Genomic DNA, 22528 nt, shown 5'->3' on the forward strand with positions numbered 1-22528 from the left:
GGAAACAGCCACTAAGGGAGATATAGCTGGAGTGGAAATGGAGATTGCACATGGGAACCAGTCAGACTTCACAAGCAGGTGGTAACTTGCACCTAAAATAGTCCCTGAAGTAGGTTATCCAGGCATCCTTCCAGAAACAGCGCCACTCTTGTCCTTAGGTTGTTGGTGGTATTGCAGCTTAATTCCATTGAAGTGAATATGCAAAAAAAGAGCCAGTGGAGCCCCATTTAAGAGTCTCTCCGGGAATTGTGGTGGTTTCCCTACCAGAGCCATCCCTTCCCGGAGGGATATCTGGCTACTCCTGTGTTTCGAGACTCCTAAATAAGGCTCCACAGGCTCTTCTTTTGCATATTCATGTTTCCCAGGGGGCAATGCACCTAGGATTTTACTGCATTGAGCACTTTAACTAGCAGCCGGCAGTGTTACCGTTTGGCTGGTCTCCCTGAGATCAGTGATCTGTTTCTCTTATGGTTCTACTAGGCATTGCTCCCACCTAGCCAGAATCCTGCTCCACACTGATGAGGGGCAACACCCCGAAACAGCTGTATGTGGATGGATACCTGGCCTTGGTTTTTCCCTTGTCATTACATTGACTTATAGGGCCACTTTATATAGTGATTTTGGGGTTTCCTTATAGGAGCCACCCCTTGGCTGGGTCCTTCCCGGAGGTATCTGGGTAGTCCTTTGTTTTGAGACTCTTAAATGAGGCTCCACTGGCTCTTTTTTGCATATTCATGTTTCCCAGTGAGCAATGCACCTAGGATTTCATTGCATTGAGCGCTTCAACCATCAGCCGGTGGTGTTATCTTTGGCTGGTCTCCCTGAGATTGGTGATCTGTTTCCATTGAAGTGAATGGAGCAGAAATGCAATACCACACACAGCCTCAGGACATGTGTGAACTTTTTCTAATCCTTGATAACCCCTTTAAATCTGCTGCCACTTTTTGTACACAGCTCCTATGCAAGTCTCCATAGTATAGTCTAACCTAGATATATTGGATATGGGGATATGACTACTATGGCGACTAAGGGACCAGAAGATGCTGCCCAATAAGCTCCAGAATGGATTACAGTGATCAGATCTTCCTTTTCAATGTCTGTGAACTTGTCCATAAATTCCTCCCCTTCTCTGTTCATTTACTGATGAATTCATTGTGTGATTTCTTGGTGTTCCTGCCCCTGGTGCAATGATAGTAAGTCTGTGAACTCCGCTGCTTGTCTCCTCCCTCAATGGTGCAGGGTTAACTCCATCCGGCGGCAAGCTTCAGGCTGCCTGCCAGCAATATCCACTGCAATGTTTAGTAAATGGAGGCGGCAGAATGTGAAGATATATCACTGCTTGGTGTGTTATTTCATATTCTGGACTCCAAACAGAAGCTTAAAAACCATCACACTGATAGAGAGGGGCCGAATAATCCCAGAATAATATGGAGTAAAGAGCAAAGAGATTAACAACCAAAGGAGACTGTGAAACCTCAACACAGACAAGTGATGTGTGATACAAAAGATGCTGCAGGTAGATGGAGAACAAAGCGATCGAGATCTACTGCTATATACAAGTCACAATAGAAATAAACATTTACTGTGTGGTAAATACACCCAGGAGACATACAAGAATATAACTACTGTAATACTGTCCCCGATAGAAGAATATAACGACTATAATACTGCTCCTATATACAAGAATATAACGACTATAATACTGCTCCTATATACAAGAATATAACGACTATAATACTGCTCCTATATACATGAATATAACTACTATAATACTGCTCCTATATACAAGAATATAACTACTATAATACTGCTCCTATATACAAGAATATAACTACTATAATACTGCTTCTATATACAAGAATATAACTACTATAAAACTGCTCCCTATATACAAGAATATAACTACTATAATACTGCCCCTATATACAAGAATATAACTACTATAATACTGCTCCCTATATACAAGAATATAACTACTATAATACTGCTCCTATATACAAGAATATAACTACTATAATACTGCTCCTATATACAAGAATATAAATACTATAATACTGCTCCTATATACAGGAATATAACCACTATAATACTGCTCCTATATACAAGAATATAACTACTATAGTACTGCCCCTATATACAGGAATATAACTACTATAATACAGCTCCTATATACAAGAATATAACTACTATAATACTGCCGCTTATATACAAGAATATAACTACTATAATACTGCCCCTATATACAGGAATATAACTACTATAATACTGCTTCTATATACAGGAATATAACCACTATAATACTGCTCCTATATACAGGAATATAACTACTATAATACTGCTTCTATATACAGGAATATAACTACTATAATACTGCCCCTATATACAGGAATATAACTACTATAATACTGCCCCCTATATACAGGAATATAATTACTATAATACTGCTCCTATATACAGGAATATAACTACTATAATACTGCTCCTATATACAGGAATATAACTACTATAATACTGCTTCTATATACAGGAATATAACTACTATAATACTGCTCCTATATACAGGAATATAACTACTATAATACTGCACACTCTGTACAGTAGGACAATGTTCTTTTTTAAGGACCCTTTTGTTGCTGTTGTCATAGTCTGGCACTGTCAGGCGTGGTTCATGTAGACGGTATTATCTTTATACATTAGACTTGTCACATATGAAGTCTCCTTGAAGGCAATTCCTAGAATTGCGCTTTGTAATGTTTTTACCTTCGATGTGATGGCAGTGATGGAGTCGGCAGTGTATAGATGTACTACCGTCCCCTTCCCCCGGTGTGTGCGTCGTTCTTGTATATTTGCAGATGTGTGGGAGGAGAGTAGAGAATTACTGGGCAATATTTAATGAAATCCTTGGGTTTGGAGGTGGATAAACAGTGCCGGGTCAGAGTTGCTTTTCTCTTCTCCTCTTTTCTTATTTCCAAAAACTGATCATCAATATTCTTCATATCCAGCGACATATGATGCGGATGGTGATGTCACCCAGCTGTTAACCCTTTCCTTATCACCTCTAACAAGGTTTATACTTAAACAGATATACTGATATATACATACCCGTCCCCTACACAGGGCCCCACCTAATCCACCATTTAAAGTGGAGACTCCTGATATCTGTATAGGGGGCGCTGTATTTCTGATAATGGATGCTGTCCATACTGACTGGTGCTGGGACTGGGGACGCTCGCTGCATGTTAATTTATGCAGCTACTATTAAACTGAATAGGAGTGTATGAATGTGCATATAGCTCCCCCAGTGGTGGCTGCAGGTAACCACAATGTCAAAGTAAGCAGGGGAGGCAGCTTAGCACTAAGCCCCTCCCACTAGGAGCCTCATAGTACAGCCTAACATGGTGATGAGTGCCTCCCCATTCTGTACCATAGGTTCCCAATAACGTTGGGATATGATGAATAAAGCTGAAGAGTCTCTGGTTTTATTAAAATTCTCCAGTCTTATCTCCGGTTTGAGCACTGGGATTTTTATATGAAGCAAATATTTATTTTCTGGATTTATATGTTTTACTGAATGAGGAACCAGGAGGAATATATCATAGAAACCAGATCAATCAGAAAGAAGGAAAGAAGGAGATAGATAGATAGGTAGATAGATAGATAGGAGATAGATAGATAGATAGATAGGACATAGATAGATAGATAGATAGGAGATAGATAGATAGATAGATAGATAGATAGATAGATAGATAGATAGATAGATAGATAGATAGATAGGAGATAAATAGGAGATAGATAGAAGACAGATAGATAGATAGATAGATAATAGATAGATAGATAGATAGATAGATAGATAGATAGATAGGAGATATATAGATAGATAGGAGATAGATAGGAGATAGATAGATAGATAGATAGATAGGAGATAGGAGATAGATAGATAGATAGATAGATAGATAGGAGATAGATAGATAGATAGATAGATAGATAGATAGATAGGAGATAGATAGATAGATAGATAGATAGATAGATAGATAGGAGATAGATAGATAGATAGATAGATAGATAGATAGATAGGAGATAGATATATAGATAGATAGGAGATAGATAGGAGATAGGAGATAGATAGATAGATAGATAGATAGATAGATAGATAGATAGGAGATAGGAGATAGATAGATAGATAGATAGATAGATAGATAGGAGATAGATAGATAGATAGATAGATAGATAGATAGATAGATAGATAGGAGATAGATAGATAGATAGATAGATAGGAGATAGATAGATAGATATGGTATGAATTTAGTAAGAGCAGCACAACTTGTTATAGGAGGGTGCAGGTAGTCTTGACCAAGACCTCCACAATATATCAAAAAGGATCGCCCACAGCACTCCAGGTAAGTAGAAAAATCAAGTGTTTTTTATTCCATAGTGATGCAGCACTATGGAATAAAAAACACTTGATTTTTCTACTTACCTGGAGTGCTGTGGGCGATCCTTTTTGATAGATAGATAGATAGATAGATAGATAGATAGATAGATAGATAGGAGATAGATAGATAGATAGATAGGAGATAGATAGATAGATAGATAGGAGATAGATAAGAAAGGATAAGAGTTCACTTATATACAGGGACCCATTGTGTGTTATACTGTATATCTCTCCAATCATACACACACTAGGAGAAAATGAAAGGCTCTGTTACTGAACACATTGGCCCTGTATAGCTCTTTCTGCTGTCAGCTCCCCCTAGTGGAGGCATTTTTGCGGGGTTTTTTTTAGGCTAGACATTCTTCTCAGATCTCTGGTAACTCTTCATGTCTATGTCCTGGCGTCCTTCCTCTCCAGAGATACAGGGAGGAGGAAGTTCAGAAAGGTACGGGGCACATGAGATTAGGCTCCTTCCTGACAGGTTGTGGGGCGGAGCTGACAGCTCAGGCCTGTGTGAAGTAACACAGTTCTAGGTGAAGCACCTGTAAAGTGAACAGGAGCCTGAAACTTGTTCTGCACAGGTGACATTTATTAATGTAGCTTTTTAGAAGTTTCCAAGCCAAACAGTGAGACGTTGCCTCTACTTTCTTAGATTTTTTAATGCCGTTTTTTGAGAACACCAAGTCATTGAAGGGGGGCGGGGTCACATTTTGCCCATGAGACCCTACCTCCTATGCAGTCTAGCCCCCTATAAACCTGTTCTATAATATTTCTTTAGGGTGCCTTCGGATCCGCAGCAGATTTGTAAGTGCGGATTTAGTGCTGTGTTTATTCATTTAGTTAAATCCGTTGCGGATCCGCAGCGGATTTTCTACTGCGATACGGTAGGTGTGAAGGCACCCTTAAAACATTCTACTGACATCTAGTGGTTAATATGTAAAATGGCAGAGCAGATACCTTCAGGTATATGGTGCTGTATTACACAGCCATATATTGTTAGAATGTTAAACAGATTTGTAATTTACTTCTATTTAAAAAAGAAAACCTCCAGTTTTCGAATACTTATCAGCTGTTGTATGTCCTGCAGGAAGTGGTGCATTCTCTCCAGTCTGACACAGTGCTCTCTGCTGCCACCTCTGTCCATGTCAGGAACTGTTCAGAGCAGGAGCAGGTTTTCTATGGGGATTTGCTGATGCTCTGGACAGTTCCTGACATGGACAGAGGTGGCAGCAGAGAGGACCGTTTCAGACTGGAAATTTACCTCTTCCTGTAGGACATACAGCAGCTGATAAGTACTGGAAGACTGGAGATTTTTATTAAAATAGAAGTAGATGACAAATCTATATAACATTCTGATACCAGTTGATTCAAAAGAAAAAAATCCATTAAAGCCCTCCCTCATGGCTGAGCATAGGAGGAGAGTCTTCAGGGCGTGCGCTGCTGTAGCCTAATAGGTGGTATAATAGATTTGTGTGACGATTGGGGATTACTTGGGGGACCACCTGCTGTTACCTCATATCCGGGAAAGGTAAAGGAGAGACTGCCGTGTGGGTTAACCCTACAAGGTGTGACTCCTTCTGTACCTGCCGCACCAACCTCTTCTACTGGGTTCTCTCCATATCCAGCAGATCGACTACAGAGAGAGGAATAAGAGGGAGACATAGAGAGGAGGAGGAGGGTAATAGAGAGAGTTTAAGAAAGACAAAGGAAGAAAAATGGATGAGACACATAAACCATGAGAATCTGATCTGAGGGAAAACAGGATGATAAGGAAGAGGGAGATAGTGGCTATAGAGCAGGTGCTGATGTCACTGGGCCGGGCCGTCACCGCTGTGTTGTCAATTACATAAAATAAGGCCATCAATTCCACCTAACTATCTATCTATTATCTATCTTCTATCTATCTATCTCCTATCTATCTATCCCCTATCTATCTCCTATCTATCTATCTATCTATCTATCTATCTATCTATCTATCTATCTATCTCCTATCTATCTATTATCTATCATCTATCTATTATCTATCTCCTATCTATCTATCTATCTATCTCCTATCTATCTATCTATCTATCTATCTATCTCCTATCTATCTATCTATTATCTATCATCTATCTATTATCTATCTCCTATCTATCTATCTATCTATCTATTTATCTATCATCTATCTATCTATCTATCTATCTATCTATTTATCTATCATCTATCTATCTATCTATCTATATATTATCTATCTATCTATCTCCTATCTATCTATCTATCTATCTATCTATCTATCTCTCTATCATCTATCTATCTATCATCTATCTATCTCCTATCTATCTATCTATCTATCTATCTATCTATCTATCTATCATATTTGTAAGAATCTATCTATCTATCTCCTATCTATCTATATATCTATCTCTCTATCATCTATCTATCTATCTATCTATCTATCTCCTATCTATCTATCTATCTCTCTATCATCTATCTATCTATCTATCTATCTATCTATCTATCTCTCTATCATCTATCTATCTCCTATCTATCTATCTATCTATCTATCTATCTATCTATCTATCATATTTGTAAGAATCTATCTATCTATCTCCTATCTATCTATATATCTATCTCTCTATCATCTATCTATCTATCTATCTATCTATCTATCTATCTCCTATCTATCTATCTATCTATCTATCTACTATCTATCTATCTATCTATCTATCTATCTATCTATCTATCTCCTATCTATCTCCCTCCTATCTATCTATCTATCTATCTATCTATCTATCTATCTCTCTATCTCTTATCTATCTATCTCCTATCTATCTATCTATCTATCTATCTATCTATCTATCTATCTATCTCCTATTTATCTATCTATCTATTATCTATCTATCTATCTATCTATCTATCTCCTATCTATCTCCTATTTATCTATCTATCTATTATCTATCTATCTATCTATCTCCTATCTATCTCCTATCTATCTATCTATCTATCTCCTATCTATCTATCTATCTATCTATCTATCTATCTATCTATCTCTCTATCTCTTATCTATCTATCTCCTATCTATCTATCTATCTATCTATCTCCTATTTATCTATCTATCTATTATCTATCTATCTATCTATCTATCTATCTATCTATCTATCTATCTCCTATCTATCTCCTATCTATCTATCTATCTATCTCTTATCTATCTATCTCCTATCTATCTATCTATCTATCTATCTATCTATCTATCTATCTATCTATCTCCTATTTATCTATCTATCTATCTATCTATTATCTATCTATCTATCTATCTATCTATCTATCTATCTTATCTATCTATCTATCTATCTATTTATCTTCACAAGCACAGGGCACTGCAACACGTGGTGCCAGCAGTTCGGGACTTGATAAAGTCCTCCTCTTAAATAGGCAAACAGAAGACGCCGCGGCTGCTTGAGAAAGACTCCAGGCGGAGCAAAAAAATTGCATCTGTAATTTTGTATATGGAATAATAGTGCCGTGGCTTCATCTGTTTGTTTGCCTGTCTATCTATTTGTCTATCAATTTGTCTATCTATTTGTCTGTCTGTCTATCTATCTATATGATATCTATGATATCTATCTATCTATCTATCTATCTATTATCTATCTATCTATCTCCTATCTATCTATATGATATCTATGATATCTATCTATCTATCTATATATCTATCTATTATCTATCTATCTATCTATCTATCTATCTCCTATCTATCTATCTATCTATCTATCTATCTATCTATCTATCTATCTATCTATCTATCTATCTCCTATCTATCTATCTATCTATCTATCTCCTATCTATCTATCTATCTATCTCTCCATCCTATGTATACAGTGCGCACACTTTCTTGTATTTCCATACTCCGCACTTGCAGGCAGTGTAAGCAGTTAACCCTGTGTTGGCCATCGTCCCCTCCCTCCCTTCCCTCCCGCAGTGTGCGGAGTGTGCGGAGCTGTGTAGCTTCCCTCCTGCTCACACAGACATAGCAGAGCTCAGCCTGGCGCTCCCCTGTGATTGGCTGCTGGGCTGAGTCTTATACACAGGGAGCACATGAGAGTCCCCAGCTGCCAGTCTCACATCCCGGGCTCAGCAGCTGTCGGCTGGCACCTCGCCCTCCAGGATGGAGAGCACCATCTTCGAGATTATCATAGACGAATTTGATGCCAACTGCAGCTTACTGGACGCGTTTCAGGACAGTTTCCTAACCAGTAACCACACTTTCCTGTTTGATGGTAGGAGGGAAGCCGCAGGGTTTGGGAATCTCCGCCGTCTCTGCATTTCCTGAAGATTTTTTTTTTTACCTGTATTTTCTGTTGTTTTTCGCTCTCAGGTCCTCACTGCAGCGCCACCATTGATCAGATTGGCACCTGTTGGCCCCGGAGCGTGGCCGGGGAGTTGGTGGAGAGACCCTGCCCGGATTTTTTCAATGGGATAAAGTACAACACCACAAGTAAGTGGTAAAGCTGTGGAAATGTGTATAATGTGGTGACACGGGGATGGCAGCAAATGTTATAATCATTACCGTCACATTATAAAGTCTGATGACCCATGTGTGACCTGAGCCAAAGCAAGAGGAGTGAGTGCCGTACTGACTGCAGCAGCTCTTCTTCCCTCCCCACTATTGTTATCTACTGACCCATCTATGGGATGCATGAAAAGCACCGACAGGTGCCATGGGTCCTATGTCTGGTGCCATGGGTCCTATGCCCGGTGCCATGGGTCCTATGGCTGGTGCAATGGGTTCTCTTCCTGTGCCATGGGTACTATGCCCGATGCCATGGGTCTTATGCCCGATGCCATGGGTCCTATGCCCGCTGCAATGAGTTCTATGTTTGGTGCCATGGGCCCTTTGCCTTGTGCCATGGGTCCTATGCCGGTGCCATGGGTGCTATTACCGGTGCAACAAGTCCTATGCCCAGTGCCATGGGTCCTATGCCCAGTGCCATGGGTCCTATGCCCAGTGCCATGGGTCCTATGCCCGGTCCCACGCGTCCTATACCAGGTGCTATGGGTCCTATGACGGGTGCCATGGGTTCTATGCCCGGTGCCACAGGTCCTATGCCTGGTGCCATGGGTTCCATGCCGGGTGCCCTTAGAGCCTGTGCCCCATGGTGCCCCAGTGTCCCCCAATCCTCCTGGACAAAACAGGTCTTAGAGTGAAATTCTCCTTTAAGGCTGAATTGTCATTGTTACACTATGCAATATCTATATTGTAACTTTTGGTTATGTTGAATAGTAGAGTTGAGTTTGTCACTTTGAAGCCATCCCCACACTGCGACATCCTCATGAGCCGTGTCAAAGCACAATGGTTATCTAGAGTTTTGCATAGGACTGCCGGTAAAGGCACTGAGATGACGTTATCTTTCTGTGATACCTGGGCAGAGAAATTGCTCAAAAGATGTAGCAGTGCTGAGTTTGTCATGTGCTAACTGTAAGGGGGGCATTAGCTGTTAATAATACTAATCGATAGGTAATGGAATAATAAGACGCTGGGATGTCAGCTGCAGCTATCATCAACTCAGCTACATCAATAGACGATAGTCATGTGGCACAACTTTATAATGCCGTCATATTCAGCGCAGGGTTAAATGGCAACCCCAGCTCTGCTACATCTTTACTAATGGAGTGGTGTAAGTCCTCCTGCTGCTTGGTTTGTGCTCTTCTAGTAGCGATTAAACCTCTTTGGTTTAGATCCCTCTGAGTGGCAGAGCTGAGTGTAGTGATGGGGCAGAGCTAAGTGCTGAGTGTAGTGATGGGGCAGAGCTGAGTGCTGATTGCAGGGATGGGGCAGAGCTGAGTGTAGTGATGGAGCAGAGCTAAGTGTAGTGATAAAGCAGAGCTGAGTGCAGTGATAGAGCAGAGCTGAGTGTAATGATGGGGCAGAGCTGAGTGATGAGTGTAGTGATGGGGCAGAGCTGAGTGTAGTGATGGGGCAGAGCTGAGTGTAGTGATGGGGCAGAGCTGAGTGTAGTGATGGGGCAGAGCTGAGTCCAGTGATGGGGCAGAGCTGAGTGTAGTGATGGGGCAGAGCTGAGTGTAGTGATGGGGCAGAGCTGAGTGTAGTGATGGGGCAGAGCTGAGTGTAGTGATGGGGCAGAGCTGAGTGTAGTGATGGGGCAGAGCTGAGTGTAGTGATGGGGCAGAGCTGAGTGCAGTGATGGGGCAGAGCTGAGTGCAGTGATGGGGCAGAGCTGAGTGCAGTGATGGGGCAGAGCTGAGTGTAGTGATGGGGCAGAGCTGAGTGTAGTGATGGGGCAGAGGTGAGTGTAGTGATGGGGCAGAGGTGAGTGTAGTGATGGGGCAGAGGTGAGTGTAGTGATGGGGCAGAGGTGAGTGTAGTGATGGGGCAGAGGTGAGTGTAGTGATGGGGCAGAGGTGAGTCCAGTGATGGGGCAGAGGTGAGTGTAGTGATGGGGCAGAGGTGAGTCCAGTGATGGGGCAGAGCTGAGTGTAGTGATGGGGCAGAGCTGAGTACAGCCATGGGGCAGAGCTGAGTGTAGTGAGGGGGCAGAGCTGAGTGTAGTGATGGGGCAGAGGTGAGTCCAGTGATGGGGCAGAGCTGAGTGTAGTGAGGGGGCAGAGCTGAGTGCAGTGATGGGGCAGAGCTGAGTGTAGTGAGGGGGCAGAGCTGAGTAAAGCCATGGGGCAGAGCTGAGTGCAGTGATGGGGCAGAGCTGAGTGTAGTGAGGGGGCAGAGCTGAGTGCAGTGATGGGGCAGAGGTGAGTCCAGTGATGGGGCAGAGCTGAGTGTAGTGATGGGGCAGAGCTGAGTGTAGTGATGGGGCAGAGCTGAGTGTAGTGATGGAGCAGAGCTGAGTGCAGTGATAGAGCAGAGCTGAGTGTAATGATGGGGCAGAGCTGAGTGCTGAGTGTAGTGATGGGGCAGAGCTGAGTGTAGTGATGGGGCAGAGCTGAGTCCAGTGATGGGGCAGAGGTGAGTGTAGTGATGGGGCAGAGCTGAGTGTAGTGATGGGGCAGAGCTGAGTGTAGTGATGGGGCAGAGCTGAGTGTAGTGATGGGGCAGAGCTGAGTCCAGTGATGGGGCAGAGCTGAGTGTAGTGATGGGGCAGAGCTGAGTGTAGTGATGGGGCAGAGCTGAGTGTAGTGATGGGGCAGAGCTGAGTGTAGTGATGGGGCAGAGCTGAGTGTAGTGATGGGGCAGAGCTGAGTGCAGTGATGGGGCAGAGCTGAGTGCAGTGATGGGGCAGAGCTGAGTGCAGTGATGGGGCAGAGCTGAGTGCAGTGATGGGGCAGAGCTGAGTGCAGTGATGGGGCAGAGCTGAGTGCAGTGATGGGGCAGAGCTGAGTCCAGTGATGGGGCAGAGCTGAGTGTAGTGATGGGGCAGAGCTGAGTGTAGTGATGGGGCAGAGGTGAGTGTAGTGATGGGGCAGAGGTGAGTGTAGTGATGGGGCAGAGGTGAGTGTAGTGATGGGGCAGAGGTGAGTGTAGTGATGGGGCAGAGGTGAGTGTAGTGATGGGGCAGAGGTGAGTGTAGTGATGGGGCAGAGGTGAGTCCAGTGATGGGGCAGAGGTGAGTCCAGTGATGGGGCAGAGCTGAGTGTAGTGATGGGGCAGAGCTGAGTACAGCCATGGGGCAGAGCTGAGTGTAGTGAGGGGGCAGAGCTGAGTGTAGTGATGGGGCAGAGGTGAGTCCAGTGATGGGGCAGAGCTGAGTGTAGTGAGGGGGCAGAGCTGAGTGCAGTGATGGGGCAGAGCTGAGTGTAGTGAGGGGGCAGAGCTGAGTAAAGCCATGGGGCAGAGCTGAGTGCAGTGATGGGGCAGAGCTGAGTGTAGTGAGGGGGCAGAGCTGAGTGCAGTGATGGGGCAGAGGTGAGTCCAGTGATGGGGCAGAGCTGAGTGTAGTGATGGGGCAGAGCTGAGTACAGCCATGGGGCAGAGCTGAGTGCAGTGATGGGGCAGAGCTGAGTGTAGTGAGGGGGCAGAGCTGAGTGTAGTGATGGGGCAGAGGTGAGTCCAGTGATGGGGCAGAGCTGAGTGTAGTGAGGGGGCAGAGCTGAGTGCAGTGATGGGGCAGAGCTGAGTGTAGTGAGGGGGCAGAGCTGAGTACAGCCATGGGGCAGAGCTGTACCAGGCTGCTGCCCGCAGGTCGCCTGTGTCAGGGCACTCCCACCATGATGACAACAAAACCTGCACAGTATGGGGCACAAGAATGTTATTACACATGTACAAATTTTTCTCATCTTCATCTCCACCCTTCAAATCTCCTGATCGTTCTGCTGGATACATTGTCCCTTATGTATCAGTGTGTACTGTCACCTCTTCTCATCTGGATAATTCCAGGGAAAGTCATCTGAGTTTACAAATGAGTCAGGGTCACAGTCATCGCCGAGCGGCAATCATGGACTGCGGGCAAATTAGCTCTTTTAGTTACTTTACTGTGACAAGTGGAGAATTTCCCTCTTCCCAGCGAATAACAAATTCATTTAATAACCTAAAAATCAATTACATCCCAAATACCATATGAAACCTCACCAGAAATGTGTGATCCCTGGGAGGCAGCTAAAGGATTATACCGAAAATCCTGCTTCACTGTATCTAACCTTGTATATAAAAGATAGATGAGTGTAATACAGACAGAATTATAGTAGTTATATTCCTGTATATAGAAGCAGTATTATAGTAGTTATATTCCTGTATATAGGAGCAGTATTATAGTAGTTAAAATTCTTGTATATAGGGGGCAGTATTATAGTAGGTATATTCCTGTATATAGGAGCAGTATTATAGTAGTTATATTCCTGTATATAGGAGCAGTATTATAGTAGTTATATTCTTGTATATAGAGAGCAGTATTATAGTAGTTATATTCTTGTATATAGGAGCAGTATTATAGTAGCTATTGCGAAGAGGAGAAACAGCTGACCCGCACCACCAAACAATACTCCAGTGTCTATGGACCCACCGACGTGAGTACGCAGGATACACCGCGATGTACACGGCTGGGCACCGGGGGTGCAAGACGATGAAGGAGGAATACGCTGTGTGTAGAGTAGATGAAGACAGCACTCACCCGGTATCAGACAGCTCACTTTATTCCATAAATCGCTGGTGGCAGGGAGGGAGAGATGAGGACGCGCACTGGAGTTAGTTATATTCTTGTATATAGGAGCAGTATTATAGTAGTTATATGCACAAGCCAAAAAGACAGAAATGGCTGCACATCGCACCCATGGCTGACACGAAAGCTTATTCAGCTATATTTAAAACCAACATCAGAAGTTAGTATATAATTTGGCCAAACCATATTGCCTCATGTACCACGTGCAGGTCTTCTGATACACATGAGTCCCTAACCAAAAAACATCACTGTGCCGGTCAGTGACCCCAATCCCCGCAAAACGTGCGCAAGCAGAGAAGGGGGGCCAAGGAATGGCCCTGCAACCCCATTGTCACAGGACCAGACCCTAAAAGACCCCCCCAGACCCCGCAGGCGCCACCGGCCGAAAAAGTGGACGCCAAGCAACACAAGTGTGAACAAGCTCTTACCTCTCTCTCCATTCCTCTGCAGGTAGAATGGGAGAATACTAGGAGATCCTCCCCTTATGTAGACAGGTGCTTCCTGATAATTTGGATCACATGGGTCTTACAAAGCACGAGTGCTAGCCACAATGAAAAAAGGGACAGAATACATAAAATATGCACAAGCCAAAAAAAAAGAAATGGCTGCACATCGCACCCATGGCTGACACGAAAGCTTATTCAGCTACATTTAAAACCAACATCAGAAGTTAGTATATAATTTGGCCAAACCATATTGCCTCATGTACCACGTGCAGGTCTTCTGATACACGAGTCCCTAACCAAAAAACATCACTGTGCCGGTCAGCGACCACCATCCCCGCAAAGCGTGCGCAAGCAGAGAAGGGGGGCCACGGAATGGCTCTGCAACCCCATTGTCACAGGACCAGACCCTAAAGGGCCCCCCGAGACCCCGCAGGTGCCATTGCAGGGCCATTCCGTGGCCCCCCTTCTCTACTTGCGCAGGTTTTGCGGGGATTGTGGTCGCTGACTGGCACAGTGATGTTTTTTGGTTAGGGACTCATGTGTATCAGAAGACCTGCATGTGGTACATGAGGCAATATGGTTTGGCCAAATAATATACTAACTTCTGATGTTGGTTTTAAATATAGCTGAATAAGCTTTCGTGTCAGCCATGGGTGCGATGTGCAGCCATTTCTGTCTTTTTAAATTGTGCACACATATTATAGTAGTTATATTCTTGTATATAGGAGCAGTATTATTGTAGGTATGGTTCAGGGAAGAAAAAGTGTGCTGCACCTCACACCTATGGCTGATACTAGTACCTCTCGGCTGCATAAAAAACATCAGAATTCTGTATGTGAATTGATCAAGCCACACTGCCCCATGTACCGTGTGCAGGTATCTGATACACATGGGTCCCTACACTAAGTCCACACTGTGTCAGTCAGCGACCACCACCCCCGCAGGCGTGCACAGTCAGGGAAGGGAGGCCATGGAACGGCCCTGCAACCCCCATGCCACAGGACCAGACCCAAAAATGCCACACCAAAACCCAGCCAGCACCACCGGCGGAGGAAGCTTCCCCCAAACAGCACAAGTCTGGATAAGATATTGCACTCACCATAGCTATCAAAGACAGAATGGGACAGACAGGAGGGATTAAAACCATGAGCACTCAGGTGTCTCCTGCTAATTGCGGTCATGTGGGTCTCACCAGGAGGAGTGCAAAACACGGAGAAAAGAGAGAAACAAAATACGGTTCAGGGAAGAAAAAGAGTGCTGCACCTCACACCTATGGCTGATACTAGTACCTCTCGGCTGCATAAAAAACATCAGAAGTTATTGTAGTTATATTCCTGTATATAGGAGCAGTATTATAGTAGTTATATTCCTGTATATAGGAGCAGTATTATAATAGTTATACGAACTGGAGAGAGTGGAACGGCTGCACATCCCATCTATGGCTGATACTAATGCCGCTAGGCCTATATTAAAAATCAACACCAGAGTGTCTGTATATGAATTGATCAAGCCATATTGCCCCGTGTACCACCGCGCAGGTCCTCTGGTCCACACGGGTCCCTACGCTAACTCCACACCGTGTCGGTCAGCGACCGCCAACCCCGCAAAGCGTGCAAATGCAGGGAAGGGAGGCCATGGAACGGCCCTGCAACCCCAATGTCACAGGACCAGACCCAAAAAGCCCCACCAAAACCCAGCCAGCACCACCAGCTGGGAAGGCTGCCCCCAAACGACACAAGTATGGATATAGTATTACACTTACCATTGCTGCTCTCACAGAATGGGGAAGACATAGGGTCCAGACATGTGAGCACAGGCATATCCTGCTAATTTTGGTCATGTGGGTCTTATAAAAGAGTGCTAGCTGTTCATATAGGAGCAGTATTATAGTAGTTATATTCTTGTATATAGGAGCAGTATTATAGTAGTTATATTCCTGTATATAGGAGCTGTATTATAATAGTTATATTCTTGTATATAGGAGCAGTATTATAGTAGTTATATTCCTGTATATAGGAGCAGTATTATAGTAGGTATATTCTTGTATATAGGAGCAGTATTATTGTAGTTATATTCCTGTATATAGGAGCAGTATTATAGTAGTTATATTCCTGTATATAGGAACAGTATTATAGTAGTTACATTCTTGTATATAGGAGCAGTATTATGGTAGTTATATTCCTGTATATAGGGGGCAGTATTATAGTAGTTATATTCCTGTATATAGGGGACAGTATTATAGTATTTATATTCCTGTATATAGAAGCAGTATTATAGTAGTTATATTCTTGTATATAGCAGTATTATAGTAGTTATATTCCTGTATATAGGAGCAGTATTATAGTAGTAATATTTCTGTATATAGAAGCAGTATAATAGTAGTTATATTCCTGTATATAGGGGGCAGTATTATAGTAGTTATATTCTTGTATATAGGAGCAGTATTATAGTAGTTATATTCTTGTATATAGGAGCTGTATTATAGTAGTTATATTCCTGTATATAGGAGCAGTATTATAGTAGTTATATTCTTGTATATAGGAACAGTATTATAGTAGTTATATTCTTGTATATAGGAGCAGTATTATAGTAGTTATACTATAACTACCCCCCCCCCCCCCCCCCCGAGGATTTGTCCATCCAATTTAACTGTATTGGAAATCTGCAATGAAAGGAAATTAAATATTGCTGAGACTTGTAGTGCCCCAAAAGCAGCTAATAACCCAAAAGTGTCAGAAGCCTTGTGTACTTGCTGGCGGTTTGCTCTATGTAGGTCAGCACCTCATTTTCGTAAGTGATTGTTGATCCTGATAAATCCGATAGCGGAAGTCATCTATTTATTGCTCTTTCATATGTAACTTTTATCTTCATTCACCTTTGCTGCAGCTAATCCAATGATAACCTTCTAACTGGTTATTAAAGGAGCAGTTACATGACTGTGAACGCTATTCAGTAGTGCTAGGAGCTGAAACTCTGTATACAGCAGCATCAGTGCTTCTATCTATCAATCTATCTATCTGTCATCTATCTATTTATCAATTATCTATCGGTCTATCTATCATCTATCTATCTATCTGTTTCCTATCTATCTGTCTGTCTATCTGTTTCCTATCTATCTATCTTTCTATCTATCTGTCTATCTATCTATTTATCAATTATCTATCTATCTATCTCCTATCTATCTATCTATCTATCTATCTATCTATCTGTTTCCCATCCATCCATCCATCCCTCCCTCCCTCCATCCTTCTGACACACAGAGCGGACAGGGGATTCTCTTTCCCTGCAGACATTGATCAGTATTTTACAGGTTGTGACTTTCTGAGTGTAAAACAGACAAATAAATAGTTGTAATCACAATTCCCAGGTGTCGCTGTCATTCTGCAGGTCACAGGGGGGAATGTCAGTGTTACAGAGATACGTGTAGATGGAGACGGGAGACTGAGCTCAGGGATAGAGTGTGTATTAGGATCCAGCTGAGGCTTAGAAAAAGAATACAGTAATCGTAGGATGCAGAAGAGAACAAGAAGAAGACACAGTGCAAAAATCCCTAACAGCAGAGGGACTACAAGATTCAGCATCACCCGGGATGAAGGGGAGCACAGCTGCCAAGCCTGAAACCTGACAATGATTAATATTTTCTAATCCAGAACTGTTCACACAAAGTGTGATGTGATGCAGTGTTATTGGGACCAGAGCTAGGCTGTTTGCCAGTAGTACTCACACAGGACTTCTTTTCCCTTGCTTCTCTGGCCAACACATTACATCACATACTCCTCTCTGCTATGCCATCACATAGTGCTAGTGAAACTGAACAGTCTTGCACAATGCTGTCTGAATCTTTATACAGTACTGGACTACAGATGACACGTGGACAGAATGGGGTTACTAATCCACTGGGTTTACAAGGTGTTATGTAAGCAGAAAGGAAATAAAAAGCAGCAAAGCAAGCAAAAGGGTTACAATAGGCCCTGCTGCTCCTGCTAGGATGAAAGGCAACCCTGTATCATGAACGGAAAGTGCAGATCCTCATAATCCTGCAATACTTTGTGTTGAGGCTGCCACTAGAGATGGATTTACCCTAACAACAGGCAGTGAACAGCAGATTGAAGAAAGTGAGACACCTAGTGGCCAAAACTCCAGAGCAGTTGTTTTTGCAAAGGAGATTTCCTTTTTTTTTTTTTTTTTTTAAAGAAGTGATTTAAAAAAATGTTAGGAATCACATAGGCTATGAAAAAGAAAGAGGTTCTATGAAATGACAGTAAACAATTTTAAATAATCTAGAATATCCCATGAATGGAAGCCATTATAACACATGCTTTAAAATGTCTTTATGCAAATAACTTATTCCTACAAAAGCAAAGCAAAAATCATGCCTCAGGATAATACAGACACTTCATATATTCTATGAACTCAGAGAAATGTTTCCTGAAGCCCATTTATACAAAACTACAGCTACTATAATGCTGCCCCCTATGTACAGGAATATAACTACTATAATGAGAGTAGTGAGATGTAGAGACCTGCACCGCGCCACGTATTGCACAATGTATGGTGGATCTGTGAATCCGTAATCAGCCCGACAATGGATGTGGATACGGCTGCTGAAAGATCAGGGTGTGCAAACAACAGAAGCAAGATATACCAAAGTTCATGAATAGAAGTAAGCAGTAGCACTCTGTATATAGGGGCAGTATTATAGTAGTTATATTCCTGTATATAGGAGCAGTATTATAGCAGTTATATTCCTGTATATAGGAGCAGTATTACAGTAGTTATAGTCTTGTATATAGGAGCAGTATTATAGTAGTTATGAATAGAAGTAAGCAGTAGCACTCACCCCTATGTTTAAGCTAAGCGGCTTTATTGTATCCACAAGTTGCGGGGAGGGAGGGAGGTGTGTGCGCGTCACACCTCCCTCCCTCCGCGCAACTTGTGGATACAATAAAGCCGCTTAGCTGAAACATATGGGTGACTGCTACTGGTTACTTCTATTCATAACTACTATAATACTGCTCCTATATACAAGACTATAACTACTATAATACTGCTCCTATATACAGGAATATAACTGCTATAATACTGCTCCTATATACAGGAATATAACTACTATAATACTGCCCCTATATACAAGAATATAACTACTATAATACTGCTCCTATATACAAGACTATAACTACTATAATACTGCTCATATATACGAGACTATAACTATTATAATACTGCACCTATATACAGGAATATAACTACTATAATACTGCCCCTATTTACAAGAATATAACTAGTATAATACTGCCCCCTATATACAAGAATATTACTACTATAATACTGCTCCTATATACAGGAATATAACTACTATAATACTGCTCCTATATACAAGAATATAACTACTATAATACTGCCTCCTATATACAAGAATATAACTACTATTATACTGCTCCTATATACAGGAATATAACTACTATAATACTGCTCCTATATACATGAATATAACTACTATAATACTGCCCCTATATACAGGAATATAACTACTATAATACTGCCCCCTATATACAAGAATATAACTACTATAATACTGCTCCTATATACAGGAATATAACTACTATAATACTGCTCCTATATACAAGAATATAACTACTATAATACTGCTCCTATATACAAGAATATACCTACTATAATACTGCCCCTATATACAGGAATATAACTACTATAATACTGCTCCTATATACAGGAATATAACTGCTATAATACTGCTCCTATATACAGGAATATAACTACTATAATACAAACTGGAGAGAATGGAACGGCTGCACATCCCATCTATGGCTGACACCAATGCCGCTAGGCCTATATTAAAAATCAACACCAGAGTGTCTGTATATGAATTGATCAAGCCATATTGCCCCGTGTACCACCGCGCAGGTCCTCTGGTCCACACGGGTCCCTACGCTAACTCCACACCGTGTCGGTCAGCGACCGCCAACCCCGCAAAGCGTGCACGTACAGGGAAGGGAGGCCATGGAACGGCCCTGCAACCCCAATGTCACAGGACCAGACCCAAAAAGCCCCACCAAAATCCAGCCAGCACCACCGGCGGGGAAGGCTGCCCCCAAACGACACAAGTATGGATATGGTATTACACTTACCATTGCTGCTCTCACAGAATGGGGAAGACACAGGGTCCAGACATGCGAGCACAGGCATCTCCTGCTAATTTTGGTCATGTGGGTCTTATAAAGGAGTGCTAGCTGTTCAGAGAGGGAGAATTGCAAAACACAAACTGGAGAGAATGGAACGGCTGCACATCCCATCTATGGCTGACACCAATGCCGCTAGGCCTATATTAAAAATCAACACCAGAGTGTCTGTATATGAATTGATCAAGCCATAATCCCTCCTGTCTGTCCCATTCTATCTTTGATAGCTATGGTGAGTGCAATACCTTATCCAGACTTGTGCTGTTTGGGGGCAGCTTCCTCCGCCGGTGGTGCTGGCTGGGTTTTGGTGTGGCATTTTTGGGTTTGGTCCTGTGGCATGGGGGTTGCAGAGCCGTTCCATGGCCTCCCTTCCCTGACTGTGCACGCCTGCGGGGGTGGTGGTCGCTGACTGGCACAGTGTGGACTTAGTGTAGGGACCCATGTGTATCAGATACCTGCACGAGGTACATGGGGCAGTGTGGCTTGATCAATTCACATACAGAATTCTGATGTTTTTTATGCAGCCGAGAGGTACTAGTATCAGCCATAGGTGTGAGGTGCAGCACTCTTTTTCTTCCCTGAACCATAACTACTATAATACTGCCCCTATATACAAGAATATAACTACTATAATACTGCTCCTATATACAGGAATATAACTACTATAATACTGCCCCTATATACAGGAATATAACTACTATAATACTGCCCCCTATATACAGGAATATAATTACTATAATACTGCTCCTATATACAAGAATATAACTACTATAATACTGCTCCTATATACAGGAATATAACTACTATAATACTGCCCCTATATACAAGAATATAACTACTATAATACTGCTCCTATATACAGGAATATAACTACTATAATACTGCCCCTATATACAGGAATATAACTACTATAATACTGCCCCCTATATACAGGAATATAATTACTATAATACTGCTCTATATACAGGAATATAACTACTATAATACTGCTCCTATATACAAGAATATAACTGCTATAATACTGCTCCTATATACAAGAATATAACTACTATAATACTGCTCCTATATACAGGAATATAACTACTATAATACTGCCCCTATATACAAGAATATAACTACTATAATACTGCTTCTATATACAAGAATATAACTACTATAATACTGCTCCTATATGCAGGAATATAACTACTATACTACTGCTCCTATATACAAGAATATAACTACTATAATACTGCCCCTATATACAAGAATATAACTACTATAATACTGCTCCCTATATACAGGAATATAACTACTATAATACTGCTCCTATATACAGGAATATAACTACTATAATACTGCCCCTATATACAGGAATATAACTACTATAATACTGCCCCCTATATACAGGAATATAATTACTATAATACTGCTCTATATACAGGAATATAACTACTATAATACTGCTCCTATATACAAGAATATAACTGCTATAATACTGCTCCTATATACAAGAATATAACTACTATAATACTGCTCCTATATACAGGAATATAACTACTATAATACTGCCCCTATATACAAGAATATAACTACTATAATACTGCTTCTATATACAAGAATATAACTACTATAATACTGCTCCTATATGCAGGAATATAACTACTATAATACTGCTCCTATATACAAGAATATAACTACTATAATACTGCCCCTATATACAAGAATATAACTACTATAATACTGCTCCCTATATACAGGAATATAACTACTATAATACTGCTCCTATATACAAGAATATAACTACTATAATACTGCCCCCTATATACAAGAATATAACTACTATAATACTGCTCCTATATACAGGAATATAACTACTATAATACTGCCCCTGTAGACAATACTATATAACTACTATAATACTGCTCCTATATACAAGAATATAACTACTATAATACTGCTCCTATATACAGGAATATAACTACTATAATACTGCCCCTGTAGACAATACTATATAACTGGTCTGACGCTGTAGTGCTGCACTGATAAGACGTGTATAAAGTTGCTCTACTTTCATCTTATTCTGTACGTTGATAAAATATCAATACTATAAATGTAATATATTTAGAATAACAGAATTTTCAGATCAATAATTCCGGAGCTTTAGGGAAGTTTCCGTTTTCTGCTCATTAATCATGATGGATTTTTCAGGTTTTATTAGAAGAATTCCCCATCATGTATTGGAGCTCCCGGTATGTGGCCCTGGGGCGTCCCACTGTGCCGCTATAATGTCCTTTAATAATCAGGGCAATAATGTCACAAATTGGAAGTGTGCAGCGATGGTTCCAGCCTGGTGCTCTGTGTCGCCTC

General features: G+C 41.8%; 2 protein-coding genes across 5 annotated transcripts in view; both read left to right on the forward strand.

Annotated features, from left to right (window-relative positions):
• Window positions 1–22528, forward strand: part of LOC138783958 (anterior gradient protein 2-A-like) — a 470764-nt gene that overhangs the window by 184817 nt on the left and 263419 nt on the right. The window lies entirely within an intron of this gene.
• The window catches only part of CRHR2 (corticotropin releasing hormone receptor 2), a 187438-nt gene that overhangs the window by 110228 nt on the left and 54682 nt on the right, over window positions 1–22528 (forward strand). For 2 of the 3 annotated variants that reach the window (XM_069960600.1, XM_069960599.1), the window contains exon 3: window positions 8787–8906. In XM_069960600.1, coding sequence (XP_069816701.1) covers window positions 8787–8906 — 120 coding nt within the window. Of the gene's footprint in view, window positions 1–8576; window positions 8689–8786; window positions 8907–22528 lie in introns of those variants that run through there. The other variant, XM_069960601.1, reaches the window with a different exon arrangement.

Source organism: Dendropsophus ebraccatus, chromosome 2 (assembly GCF_027789765.1).
Source record: "Dendropsophus ebraccatus isolate aDenEbr1 chromosome 2, aDenEbr1.pat, whole genome shotgun sequence".
In the NCBI taxonomy this organism is placed as follows: Eukaryota; Metazoa; Chordata; class Amphibia; order Anura; family Hylidae; genus Dendropsophus; species Dendropsophus ebraccatus.